Source organism: Urocitellus parryii, chromosome 7 (genome assembly GCF_045843805.1).
Source record: "Urocitellus parryii isolate mUroPar1 chromosome 7, mUroPar1.hap1, whole genome shotgun sequence".
Classification (NCBI taxonomy): domain Eukaryota; kingdom Metazoa; phylum Chordata; class Mammalia; order Rodentia; family Sciuridae; genus Urocitellus; species Urocitellus parryii.
Window position 1 is genome coordinate 34,676,033 of NC_135537.1, and position 14,849 is coordinate 34,690,881.

Sequence of the window (14,849 nt, forward strand, 5' to 3'; positions counted from 1 at the left end):
TCAGAAATTGCACAAACCTCTTATATTTTTGAAGGCAAAAAAACATAACAATAAAAGGTTGCCAAAGAGCTCCATCTACTTAGAAATGGAAAAAGTATTCTTCAAAAGGAGAATAAAGGGGCTAGGGGTGTAGGACAGTGGTAGTGTGCTTAGTACCAAAATGAGGAAGGGGAGTGAGGGGGAGGGGGAGGGGGAGGCAGGGAGAGAGAGAGAAAAATTAAAAATTAAAAAATAAATTTTGAGCCAGGCGTGGTAGTACACACCTGTAATCCCAGTGGCTTGGGAGGCCAAGGCAGGAGGGTCATGAGTTCAAAGCTAGCCTCAGGATTTTCTGTTTTACTGGAGTATAGTTTTCAAAATAGTTTTGTTTTGTTTTGACTTTAGAATTTTATTTTAAAGGTTGTACAAGGTCAGATTCTGAAACTGTTGCAAACCTGTCAGGCAGGGGAGATGAAAAAGAAAAGTGAAAAGAAAAAAGTAAATTTTTCATTTTGTACAACCATTCAAAATAGTTTTGAATCTGGAAAGAAATATGGAGATTCCTTAAAAAACTTTGACCCAGCTATCTCACTCCTCACCATATACCCAAAGGACTTAAAAACAGGGGCACAGCCACATCAATAGCAGCACAATTCACAATAGCCTTTGTGAAACCACCCTAGATGCCCTTCAATAGATGATAAAGAAACTGTGGTATATATACATGTAAAAGAGAATAAAATCATGGAATTTGCAGGTAAATGGATGGAGTTAGAGAATATCATGCTAAGCGAAGTAAGCCAATCCCCAAACACCAAAGGCCAAATGTTTTCTCTGATAACTGGATGCTTATCATAATGGGGGGGCATGAGATGAGTGGAGGAACTTTGGATGGGGCAGAGGGAGGGAGGGAGGGAGGATGGAGGTAGGAAAGATGGTGGAATGAGACAGACTTTATTACGCTAGGTACAAGTATGATTGCATGAACGAAAAATCAGAAATTGCACCAACCTCTTATATTTTGTATAAGATATAAAATATTTTGGATACAACTAGAGAAGTGAAAAATTGTACTTCATTTGTGTACAATGAATCAAGGAGCATTCTGCTGTCATGTATAACTGATTGGGACAAATAAATTTAAAAAATTTTTAAAAAGCCAGTCTCAGCAACTTATGGAGGCACTTAGCAACTCAGCCAGACCCTGTCTCAAAAACATTAAAAAAGGGCCAGGGATGTGGCTCTGTGGTTAAGCACCCCTGGGTTCAATCTTCAGTACCAAAAAATAAAAAATTAAATAAACTTTGAAAATATAACAGTAAGATTACTATATTTCAAAGCTTGTAGAATGTAATCAAAGAGGTTTTCAGAAAGTTCATGTGAATATTAAGAAAACAATCTCAAGCACATGAACTAAATTTTGAACCCAAGGAGCTTGAAAACAATTTTTCTATACTGACAGTTTTTGAGAAGATTAGTAGTAAATGATCATCATTTAATGGATTCTTTTTATGATTATTATTTTTTGTGGTGCTGGGAATTGAATACTAGGGCCTTGGGCATGCTAAGCATGCACCCTCCACAGAGCCCCATCCCCAGCCATTTTAACAGTTTCTTAAATAGAAGTCACATTATTGATGTTATCAACTTCTCTTAGTTACAGATTAGTCAAAAAACATTAAAAATTTTCTGTGTGTTACAAACAAGCTGCTTAATTTAGCTTGGTTACCTTGTCCATGCCATAAATGATTCAGATCTAATTTATTGAAGTTCCCCGTTTCTAAAATCCAGTGAATCTATTATTGGTGCACTATCTTTTCTGCTGTGTCTTGCAGCTTCACTCTCTCTGAGAGGCAGTTTCACAGGATTCAGTTATCAGCCACACATAGCATATGAATACTCTATCTATTTATCTATATATCTTTATATACCCACACACATACATATACATACATATGTGCACTTATGTTTACAGATTTATTAGATATATATATTAGATATAAATCATAACATGCAGTTCACCCATTAAAAATGTATAGTTGTTTTATTATTTTTATTTTTAGCCCTGGGATTGAAACCAAGGGTGCTTTACTACTGAGCTACATTGCCAGCCCTTTTTATTTTTTGAGACAGGGTCTCACTAAGTTGTTGAGGGCCTCTCTAAGTTGCTGAGACTGGCTTGAACTTGCCTTCTTACTGCCTCAGCCTTCTGAGTTGCTGGGATTACAAGAGTACATTATCCCACCTGGTAATTAAGTGGTTTTTAGTATGTTCACAGTTGCGCAATCTTCACAACAATCTATTTTAGAACATGGTAACATGTTTATAATATCAGGAAAAAGGGGGACCAAGATGGCCGTGAATAGAGTGCATCACACCCCGTGTACCACGCCACTGCGCAGGTGAATAACGAGTTAGAACAACAAAAAACTATCTTGTTAGGAACTTACAGCAAAAGGGGGGTGCACCGAAACCTAGAAGAAGGATTTCCAGCACCAAGGTCCGGTAATTGAGTCTCAAACACAAGCCAACTGTGCGACCGGAGATCCGGGCTGACTTATCCGCGTGGCCCGCCCCGCGGCTACCGACGGCGGAGCGCCGCTGAGAAGCTACCAGCAACCAGGGAGAAACGGGGCTGCGGATTCTATGGAATCCTGCCGGGTGAGCCCTCACTGACCCCTGGGCTGAGTTCGGGATTTCAGATGGGGAAGGAAGCGGTACAGTTCTATCCCCCACAACGGAAACTCCACCAAGGAAACCAGCGGCCACCATCTTGGAGAGCTGAAGTAACCACCGCCACTCTCTGACAGATTGCAACAATAAAACAGGTGTGTGTTACTCAGCTCATCTCCCATACAGTGGGGAATTCGCATAAAATCTCTCCTAGGCTTTCCGGGGGAGGGAGTATCAGAGCGAGCCTGCATAAAGACGCGGGGAAAACTAGAGACACCTGACCTTCAAACCCCCCCCCCCCATCAGCAGTGAAAAACGAAACCTGTCTAGCCAGTGCTGGGGGAGGGGCAAGTGGAAAAAAATCAAAACAATAGAATGCCGGGGTTCCCAATAGCCACCCTCCACACCCAACAAACGGCAGGCCCAGAGTACAGTTTGAACTGCCGAGAGGCATCACTCAGGGGAAATCTGGTCTAGCAGGAGAAACCAGGACTAGCAGGAGAAACCAGGGGACTAGAGGCCAGGCCCTCGAGACTGGGCAGCTGGAGTCCGCCCTCCAACCAGCGACTGACCGCGCGACTGTGCAGCTGGAGATCACCCGCCCGCTGGTGACAGCCCACCCGCTGCCTGTGCGACTGGGCGGCTGGAGACCGCACGCCCGCCGGTGACCGATCACCCGCCCGCTGCCTGCGTGACTGGGCGGCTGGAGATCGCCCACCCACCGGCGATGGCCCACCTGCTGCCCGCGGGACTGGGCGGCTGGAGACCGCCCGCCTGCCTGTGATAGATTGTCCGCCGGCTGCCCGCGCAACTGGGTGGCTGGAGACCGCCCGCCTGCCGGCAACTGGGAGCTAAAACCAACCAGAGACAGTCCAGTCCCACCCCCACATTCGGACACCCCGGCAAGGAGCCTGGGGCCCGCCATAGCAGAGAGGTGACGTCACTGGAGCTCGGCCATCGGAATTCCTTCCCAGCAGAATCCACTTTAGCAGGCATAGTCTACCAACACAAAGGAGAGACAACAGAGATATACAAAACCAAAACAAATCTATAGAAGAGAGCAGAAACATAGCAATCAAATAGAGCTGGAAAATAACGTGAACATCATGAAAAAACAAGGGAAAAAAAGGAGTACAAACAATGCAGGACAACTTAATTCTACAGGAGGACCTAGAAGCATCAGAAACATGGATAGGGAAAGAACTCAAGGCCTGCCTAACTCAGATGGAAAGGAATATTAGAGAAGACATGAGACAACAAGTCCAAGCAATAAAAGTATATTTTGAAAATGAATTAAGGAGGGGAGGGGAAGGGAGGGGGGATAGTAGAGAATTGGACAGACAGCAGAATACATCAGACACTAGAAAGGCAATATGTCAATCAATGGAAGGGAAACTGATGTGATACAGCAATTTGTATACGGGGTAAAAGCGGGAGTTCATAATCCACGTGAATCAACCGTGTAATATGATGTATTAAGAACTATGTAATGTTATGAACGTCCAATAAAAAAAAAAAAAAAAAAAAGAAAATGAATTAAACAAATTCAAATGGCAAAGAATGAGCTTTACCAGGAGATAGAGATCTTAAAAAAAATCAAACAGTAATCCTAGAAATGCAGGAAACTATAAACCAAATTAAAAACTCAAACGAGAATATTACAAATAGACTAGATCAAGTAGAAGTCAGAACATCAGATAATGAAGACAAAGTTTATCAACTTGAAAAGAATATAGTCAACACAGAAAAGATGCTTAAATCCCACGAGCAATCTATTCAAGAGATATAGGATGTCATAAAAAAACCAAATTTGAGAGTCATCGGTATAGAAGAAGGCATACAGATTCAAACCAAAGGAATGGACAACATATTAAATGAAATAATTCTAGAAAACTTCCCAGAGATGAAAGATGGAATGGATTGCCAAATCCTGGAAGCCTACAGGACCCCAAACATTCAAAACCATAATAGGCCAACTCCAAGACATATAATTATGAAGATAGCCAACATACAGAATAAGGAGAGAATATTAAGCTACGAGAGAAAGGAGGCAGATTACATTCAGGGGTAAACCAATTAGGTTAACGACTGATTTTTCATCACAGACTTTGAAAGCGAGAAGATCCTGGAACAATGTATTTCAAACGCTGAAAAATAATGGATTCCAATCAAGAATACTGTATCCAGCAAAATTAAGCTTCAGATTTGACAATGAAATTAAAATATTTCACTAAACAAAAGCTAAAAGAATTCGCAGCCAGAAAACCAGCACTGCAAAGCATTTTGAGCAAAATACTACAAGAAGAGGAATTGAAAAATCGTGCCCAAACTTAACAGCGGGAGGTATCTCAGTAAAGGGGGAGGAAAATAACCAAAAAGTAAAAACTAGCCAAACTAAAATAAACAAATAAACATGACTGGAAGTACAAATCATATTTCAATTGTAACTTTAAATATTAATGGCCTAAATCACCAATCAAGAGACATAGGCTAGTAACCTGGATCAAAAAACAAATCCAACAATATGCTGCCTTCAGGAGACTCATATGATAGGAAAAGACATACACAGGCTGAAGGTAAAAGGTTGGAAAAAAATCATACCACTCACATGGCCCTCGGAAGCAAGCAGGAGTGGCCATACTCATATCGAATAAAATCAACTTCAAACCTAAGTTAATCAAAAGGGATAAAGAAGGACACTATATACTGTTAAAAGGAACCATCCACCAACAAGACATAACAATTATCAATTTGTATGCACCAAACAATGGAGCTGCAACGTTCATATAACAAACTCTCCTCAAGTTCAAGAGTCAAATAGACTACAACACAATAATTATGGGTGTCTTCAACACATCGCTCTCGCCATTAGACAGATCCTCTAGACAAAAACTGAATAAAGAAACTATAGAACTCAACAGCACAATCAATAACCTAGACTTAACCGACATATATAGAATATATCAACTATCATCAAGTGGATACACGTTCTTCTCAGCAGCACATGGATCCTACTCAAAGATAGACCATATATTATGCCATAGGGCAACTCTTAGTAAATATAAAGGCGTGGAGATAATACCATGCACCATATCTGATCATAATGGAATGAAACTGGAAATCAATGATAAAAGAAGGGAGGAAAAATCCTACATCACATGGAAAATGAACAATATGTTACTGAGTGATCAATGGGTTACAGAAGACATAAAGGAGGAGATAAAAACATTCTTAGAGACAAATGACAATACAGACACAACATACCGGAATCTATGGGACACAATGAAAGTAGTTTTAAGAGGGAAATTCATTTCTTGGAGAACTTTCCTCAAAAAAAGAAAAAAACCAACAAATAAATGAACTCACACTACACCTCAAAAACCTAGAAAAGGAAGAGCAAAACAACAGCAAATGTAGTAGAAGACAAGAAATAATTAAAATTAGAGCAGAAATCAACGAAATTGAAACAAAAAAACCATTGAAAAAATTGATAAAACTAAAAGTTGGTTCTTTGAAAAAAAAGATCGACAGGCCCTTAGCCATGCTAACGAAGAGAAGAAGAGAGAGAACTCAAATTACTAACATACGGGATGAAAAAGGCAATATTACAACAGACACTACAGAAATACAGAAGATAATTAGAAAGTATTTTGAAACCCTATATTCCAATAAAATAGAAGATAGTGAAGATATCGATAAATTTCTTAAGTCATACGATCTGCGCAGATTGAGTCAGGAAGACACACACAATTTAAACAGACCAATAACAAATGAAGAAATAGAAGAAGCCATCAAAAGACTACCAACCAATAAAAGCCCTGGATCGGATGGGTATACAGCGGAGTTCTACAAAACCTTCAAAGAAGAATTAATACCAATACTTTTCAAGCTATTTCAAGAAATAGAAAAAGAAGGAACTCTTTCAAATTCATTCTATGAGGCCAACATCACCCTGATCCCGAAACCAAAGACACTTCAAAGAAAGAAAACTACAGACCAATATCTCTAATGAACTTGGATGCAAAAATTCTCAATAAAGTCCTGGCAAATCGAATACAAAAGCATATCAAAAAAATTGTGCACCATGATCAAGTAGGATTCATCCCCGGGATGCAAGGCTGGTTCAATATATGGAAATCAATAAATGCTATTCACCACATCAATAGACTTAAAGACAAGAACCATATGATCATCTCAATAGATGCAGAAAAAGCATTTGACAAAGTATAGCATCCCTTTATGTTCAAAACACTAGAAAAACTAGGGATAACAGGAACTTACCTTAACATTGTAAAAGCTATATATGCTAAACCTCAGGCTAGCATCATCCTAAATGGAGAAAAACTGAAGGCATTCCCTCTAAAATCTGGAACAAGACAGGGATGCCCTCTATCACCACTTCTATTCAATTTAGTTCTTGAAATACTAGCCAGAGCAATTAGACAGACAAAAGAAATTAAAGGCATAAAAATAGGAAAAGAAGAACTTAAATTATCGCTATTTGCGGATGACATGATAATATATTTAACAGACCCCAAAGGGTCTACAAAGAAACTGCTAGAGTTAATAAATGAATTCAGCAAAGTGGCAGGATATAAAATCAACATTCATAAATCAAAGGCATTCCTGTATATCAGCAACAAAACTTCTGAAATGGTAATGAGGAAAACCACTTCATTCACAATATCCTCAAAGAAAATAAGATACTTGGGAATCAACCTAACAAAAGAGGTGAAAGATTTATACAATGAAAACTACAGAACCCTAAAGAGAGAGATAGAAGAAGATCTCAGAAGATGGAAAAAATATACCCTGTTTATGGATAGGCAGAACTAACATCATCAAAATGGAGATATTACCCAAAGTTCTCTACAGTTTTAATTCGATGCCAATCAAAATCCCAACGGCATTTCTTGTAGAAATAGATAAAGCAATCATGAAATTCATATTGAAAAACAAAAGACCCAGAATAGCAAAAGCAATTCTAAGCAGGAAGTGTGAATCTGGAGGTATAGCAATACCAGATTTCAAACTGTACTACAAAGCAATAGTAACAAAAACAGCGTGGTACTAGTACCAAAACAGGCAGGGGGACCAATGGTACAGAATAGAGGACACAGAAACCAATCCACAAAATTACAACTTTCTTATATTTGATAAAGGGGCTAAAAACATGCAATGGAGGAAGGATAGCATCTTCAACAAACGGTGCTGGGAAAATTGGAAATCCATATGCAACAAAATGAAACTGAATCCCTTTCTCTCGACATGCACAAAAGTTAACTCAAAATGGATCAAGGAGCTAGATATAAAATCAGAGACACTGCGTCTGATAGAAGAAAAAGTTGGCTACGATCTACATACTGTGGGGTCGGGCTCCAAATTCCTTAATAGGTCGCCCATAGCCCAAGAGTTAATAACAAGAATAAACAAATGGGACTTACTTAAACTAAAAAGTTTTTTCTCAGCAAGAGAAACAATAAGAGAGGTAAATAGAGAGCCTATATCCTGGGAACAAATTTTTACCCCTCACACTTCAGATAGAGCCCTAATATCCAGAATATACAAAGAACTCAAAAAAAATTAAACAATAAGATAACAAATAACCCAATCAACAAATGGGCCAAGGACCTGAACAGACTTCACAGAGGAGGACATGCAATCAATCAACAAGTACATGAAAAAATGCTCACCATCTCTAGCAGTCAGAGAAATGCAAATCAAAACCACCCTAAGATACCACCTCACCCCAGTAAGATTGGCAGCCATTAGGAAGTCAAACAACAATAAGTGTTGGCGAGGATGTGGGGAAAAGGGTACACTTGTACACTGCTGGTGGGACTGCAAATTGGTGAGGCTAATTTGGAAAGCAGTATGGAGATTCCTGGGAAAGCTGGGAATGGAACCACCATGTGACTCAGCTATCGCCCTTTTCGGACTATTCCCTGAGGATCTTAAAAGAGCGTACTAAAGGGATACTGCCACATCAATGATCATAGCGTCACAATTCACAATAGCTAGACTGTGGAACCAACCTAGATGCCCTTCAGTAGATGAATGGATAAAAAAAATGTGGCATCTATACACAATGGAGTATTACGCAGCACTAAAAAATGACAAAATCATAGGATTTGCAGGGAAATGGATGGCATTAGAGCAGATTATGCTAAGCGAAGCTAGCCAATCCTTAAAAAACAAATGCCGAATGTCTTCTTTGATATAAAGAGAGCAACTAAGAACAGAACAGGGAGGAAGAGCATGAGGAAAAGATTAACATTAAACAAAGACGAGTGGGGGGAGAGAAAGGGAGAGAGAAGGGAAAGCATATGGAAATGGTAGGAGATCCTCAATGTTACACAAAATTACATATAAGAGATTGTAAGGGGAAAGGGGGAGGGAAACAAGGGAGAGAGTTGAATAACAGCAGAGGAGGTAGAGAGGGAAGATGAGAGGGGAGGGGAGGGGGGATAGTAGGGGATAGGAAAGGTAGCAGAATACAATAGTCACTAATATGCCATTATGTAAAAATGTGAGTTTGTAACCGATGTGATTCTGCAATTTGTATTTGGGGTAAAAATGGGAGTTCATAACCCAATTGAGTCAAATGTATGAAAGATGATATATCATGAGCTTTGTAATGTTTCGAACAACCAATAAAAAAATAATAATATCAGAAAAAGTTTACCCTATTAACAGTCAGCCACCCCCTCTTTCCCCTCATCCCTTCCACTCCTAGGCAATCTCTAATCTAATTTTTGTCTATAAATTTGACTCTTCTGTGTATTCCATTTCATATAAATAGAATTGTTAAATGCATGACTTTTGTAACTCTTTTCTTTCTTTAGTAGATTCATTCACAATGTAGCATGCATCAATTCTTATTTACTCCTTATGACCAAATGGTATTCTATTATATGACTATATGGAATTTTTGTTTGTTCATTCATCAGTTGATAAACAGTTGAGTTACTTCTACTTTTTGCTATCATGAATAATGCTGCTGTGACATATGTTTTCATTTCTCTGGAATATATACCTAGGGCTGAGAATGCTGTATCATACAGTAACTCCATGTTTAATCATAAGAAGAACTGCCTGTTTCCCAAAGTGGTTGCACAATTTTACATCCCCACTAGTATATGAGGGTTCCCATTTCTCCACCTCCTCACCCACAGTTGTTATCTGTCTTATTCTAGCATTGGGGTCTTGATTTACATTTCCCTAATGGATAGTGATGTTGAATATTTTTTCATGTGTTTATTGGCCTTTTGTATGTTTTCTCTGAAGAAATGTCTATGTGTCTATTCAGATCCTTTACCCATTTCAAAAATTGGATTATTTGAATCTATTCTCATCTGTGATGTTTGTAATTCCTGCTTGCATACTTCTAAACTCAGAAATCCTTTTTTATTGTACCTTGTGAATCACTGAAATGTTTCCAATGAGCTGTATTTCCAGCCTTTCTTCTTTAATTCAGTAGTGAAAAAACTTCTTGTCAGCATGTGTCCAGCATATGTCCAGCATGTATCCCCCCTCACCTAGTGTTCCTCAGAACATACACTGGGAAAAGCTGGCCTAGAATCACTTCTACATACAGGAAATGGACTTTGTTTGCAGATATCTAGTCACTCTGGATAGAGTTAATTTTATCTTTCCTGATTATGACCTGTTAAAGTCAATTTGAAATTATGTATTCTGTTATAAACTAAGAAGCATACTTAAGAGCTCAGGACATTGTTGATAATTTAATATTTTGTAGATTGTGTATAGATGACTACCTGATTATAAATCCTATGAAAAAATGCCTGTAGTTTCTGTGGTGTGTTGAATCTTGCAAGCCATGAGAACATTGCCTTGGGTTAGTATTAGATATTTCATTTCCTGAAATATTTCCTGTTTATTAGAATACAAAAGGTATTCTTGGAGGAGGTTAGTAGGTGACGTCACTCATATGAAAATTTGTCAAGCTTGATTGTTGACTAGGTCATATTTCAGTGCCTCCAGGACCTTAGGAGAACAATATGACCCTGTAGGTGACTAGAAAGGTGTTGGGAAATCTAAGCTCAAATGGATTCTATTTGTTATTCATGTATAACTAAAAAGAACCAATACATTAAAAATAAATAAATAAATAAACAAACAAACAAAATATACTCAAACTGAAAAAAAAAAAAAAAAGGAAATACTGGCGTGTGCTAGGGTTGTAGCTCAGTGATTGAGCAGATACTCAGCATGCATGAGACCCTGGGTTTGAACCAGCACCAAAAGAAAAAAAAAAGAATCTCCAGAGAGAAAAATAAAATAAAATAAAATTTATTGATTGATTGTCATTTTTGCCATTGTTGTAGGATATCATTTATTTGGCTTCTTCAGAATATCTAATAATGTGTCTTTTCTTTTCAGATTTTTCAGGCAGAAAATCCTTTTGATTTTATGGAAAACATTTCTTTAGAAGGGAAAACAAATTTCTTTGAGAAACGAGTCTCAGAGTATCAGCGTTTTGCTGTTATGGCAGAAACCACAGATAATGTCTTCACTTTGGATGCAGATTTTTAAAACCTTCTCCTATTTAAAGACCCTGTAGCCTTCATTGGTAAATAATAGTCTATTTTTCTCTACTTAAAAAAAACTTAACATATTTACTTTAAAGAAATGGGAATTTGATCAAAGGGAAATCTAAAACCAAATTTTAATTACATTGAATTTATATAAATACACTCTAATTTTCCTGTACAATAGGAATTGCTTTTTTGTTATTGTTACTAGAATATATTATGGCATTATTTCGTGGTTAAGAGTTTGGGGTGAAGGGTCAGATATGGGTTTGAGGTTCTGCCCTTACTCCTTTGTGTGACTCTTGGCAGATCAGTTAATCTCTGTAAACCTCAGAGTACTTATCTTTTAAATAGGTATAATAATAGAGTAATATGAGGATCAAGTGCTTAGTTAATACTACCACCATTATCTTTATTATTGGTAGGGTTAATTGGAGTGATATTATGATAAAATGTCCTCTCTTTCAAATAGTTACGATTCTGGGTCCTAAGATCTAGAAATAATTAGATCCCTATTTTTAATGTTTGGGGGAATAATATAAGAATTTCCTTAGACATAATTATCTACATGAGGATAACTTCATTGAATTTCTCAGTAGAAAGGAAATTTAGATCTTAGTTACTTTGGAAGGGGTACTCATAGAGTAGAATCTAGGAGGTTATCATGGTGGTTGACCTTGAAAGCAAAATGATTCTTCTACTTCAGAAATAAAATGGTAACTGTTGCCAGATTTAGCCCTGGAATGTTTAGAACCAGGATGAATTGGCTAGAATAGCATTTCCCAAAGAATATTCCCAGAGCTATTAGCCCCTTTAGATTTGTGTGTGTGTGTGTGTGTGTGTGTGTGTGTGTGTGTGTGTGTGTGTGAGTAAAAGGGATTTGGAGGTCAGATGAATTTGGGAAATGTGGTACTCTCCATTTTTCTTTAGAATGTATATGTGAGACTTCAAAGACTGAGAAAGTCTACAGTCCAGACACTAATCTCTCCTTGTATATTTCAAACATACCCAACACAGATCTGTTTTTCACCTATTAATATCCCCCCTCACCTAGTGTTCCTCAGAACATACACTGGGAAAAGCTGGCCTAGAATCACTTCTACATACAGGAAATGGACTAACAAAGGGAAAATTTGATAGATATTATTGAATCCTTTCATATTTGTGTCTAGCTGAGGAAGGTATCCAAGACTGATTCCAGCTGTTTCTTAATATCCTTAAAATTTTTCTATGCTATTAAAGGAAAGTGTCTTTCAATGAAACTATGTATCTTGCATGATAACAGATGGTGAGGGAGACGGAAGTCTCTTTAATGGAAACAGAGTAAAGACCAAGAGCCTAGGCAGTCTGTCTGGGCAGTCTGCCCCTTCTTCAGTTTTACGAAGTGTCAAGAGGTAGCTTCCTATTCACAGCCAAGTGTACTTTATAAAATTCTGGAAGCTAAAATTGAGAGATTTTCTCTCTGTATAAGTTTTTGCTTCTGTTCATCAACTAATTGATCAAAACTGGAGTTCTCAAGTGATGAATGAAGGTCATAACTTTTATTATTAGAATATCAAACTTGAGATGTTCTGATTATCATAATTCTATTTGTTCCCAGTTTGCCAAGTGTTTTTATTTTTACATCATCTCATTTGATCACACAAAAGCTTTCTAAGCTTGATAGGGAGCTATTATTGAAACATTACAGATGGAGAGAGTGAGTCTCAAAAAAGTTGATCAAGATCTCATAGTCACTGTCCCTACGGTATATTTTTTTTAGAGGTTGTCACATCTCTTAAATTTGGTTCTTTTCCATCCATCTTGATTTGATTTTTACCTATTTCCTTGTTAATTAATATGTCACATAGTATCACAGTATTAATATATAGACAGACTTTAATTAGAATCTCAAAATACCACTGGGAACCATTTGAACTATATTCAAGTATTATATTCAAAGATATTTATATATCTATGATAAGTTACACTATTCAAAATTATTTAAAGCTGGTAATATTTAAAGGTATCAGAATGAAAGAATAAAAGTTTTATAGTGCATTTTGCCTTTATTTGAATCCAGATCTTTCTTATAGGGAATGACAGGTGCCTTAATGTGAAGCTTATGTAACTGCATTTGGGGAAGAATGCTTAATACTAAAATACTGAACTTTAATACACTGGATTTTGTTACATTCAGTATTTTAGACCATTTTTAATGCCTCTAGGTTGCATATTTATTTATTATGTTCAGTACTTTTGTTCTTAGGTTTTTCAGAATCATGACATGAAATCCCTTTTTAATATCTCACAAGAAAAAATTGAGTATGTTTATACTGTTTCTCTTCATAACACATATATTTAAATCATGTCTGAGGTAGTTACAATTAAGTTTATTATATTTAGGAACATAAAAGTGCATACATAGTTCTATGATAAATTGCACTTATTAAAAAATATTTTATTGCAGCATGAAGAATCATGGCCTGGAAGGACTTAAAAAGACAGTTTGACTCAGTGCTTTCAGACAGGGCTGGATTTTGCTGTCCAATTATATACAGTAATTAACAATTACTTATACAATAAAAGTGTACCTCAACCATGTTTTATTAAATAAAAATTTTATAGTCATTTTATTTTGGAATATCCAGATTATTCTGCTTCTTTTGCCATTTTTTTTTCATTTGTACATGGAAAAAGTGATTACTGAAAAAAAGATTGTTGTATGTATATTTTAAAAAATAAGTTATTTAATTTTCAGAATTTTGCATTGCATATTGCATTTAAGTGTGATAACATCACTGTCATAGAATTTCCAGATTTCCTTTGTACAGCTTAAGCTAAGAGCGAAATGTCATGAATGCTGATGGGCTGCATGAAAGCCAAATCAGACCTATATTCAAGTATCAAGATTTCGAACCAGGTTGAGTGAATGGGTGGCCAACTCAGCAGATTCTGAATGAGTAGCACAGAAATGACATCCTTTTTTCATCATTTCCCTTTAAGTGGTCTGCTCATTTGTAAACTGCTGTAGGTTTGAAGAATATTCTTAGGACCTTAGGAGAGAGGATTTAATCATTGAATTCTGTAAAAGAAAATATATGTAAAAGTGGAAGATCAGAGAATGATTCTTTTGTACAGTTAAGTAAATTCACAGTATTCTTAATTTATGAACTTAACTATTTTACAACTATATGTAGATTTTTTAAAATAGATCATTCAGCAAAATTATTTAGCATCTACTCTCTATATAGAAATCTTTATAAGATGGGATATAACAATTTGTTTTTTGGTAAAATATATTATGGTCACTTAAACCAACCCCACATGTACAGAATTTGTATTTTTTTCAAAGAAAGTTGTTGTTAATTTTTGGTTTAGTATGTTAAAATAAACTATCATTGCTACATCATTATGTGTATGTCCTTTTTGAATAAGAATGTTTCTGCATATGTTTAGGTCTTCACTGAATGAGGGGTATTGTCAGGAGGAGGAGGAGAGGAGTATAGAGATGAGTTGTGATTCTCAAACGTATTTGTTACAAAAGAATGGGGTACTCATGGTCCAGAGGTGGCACTGAGAATCTAGCCCTACTTTCCCTCATAGACCTGGGAGTCCATAGGCATATGAGAAAATAAAAAATCTCTTAGGAGGACCGCGTGG

At 37.0% G+C, this 14,849-nt stretch overlaps 1 protein-coding gene across 3 annotated transcripts in view; it reads left to right on the plus strand.

Moving 5' to 3' along the window:
* The window catches only part of Rrm2b (ribonucleotide reductase regulatory TP53 inducible subunit M2B), a 47,099-nt gene extending 32,518 nt beyond the window's left edge, over nt 1–14,581 (plus strand). For 2 of the 3 annotated variants that reach the window (XM_026383690.2, XM_026383708.2), the window contains exon 9: nt 11,056–14,581. In XM_026383690.2, coding sequence (XP_026239475.2) covers nt 11,056–11,208 — 153 coding nt within the window. In that variant the 3' untranslated portion in view covers nt 11,209–14,581. The remainder of the gene's footprint in view (nt 1–11,055) is intronic. The other variant, XM_026383698.2, reaches the window with a different exon arrangement.
* The last annotated feature ends 268 nt before the right edge of the window (nt 14,582–14,849 follow it).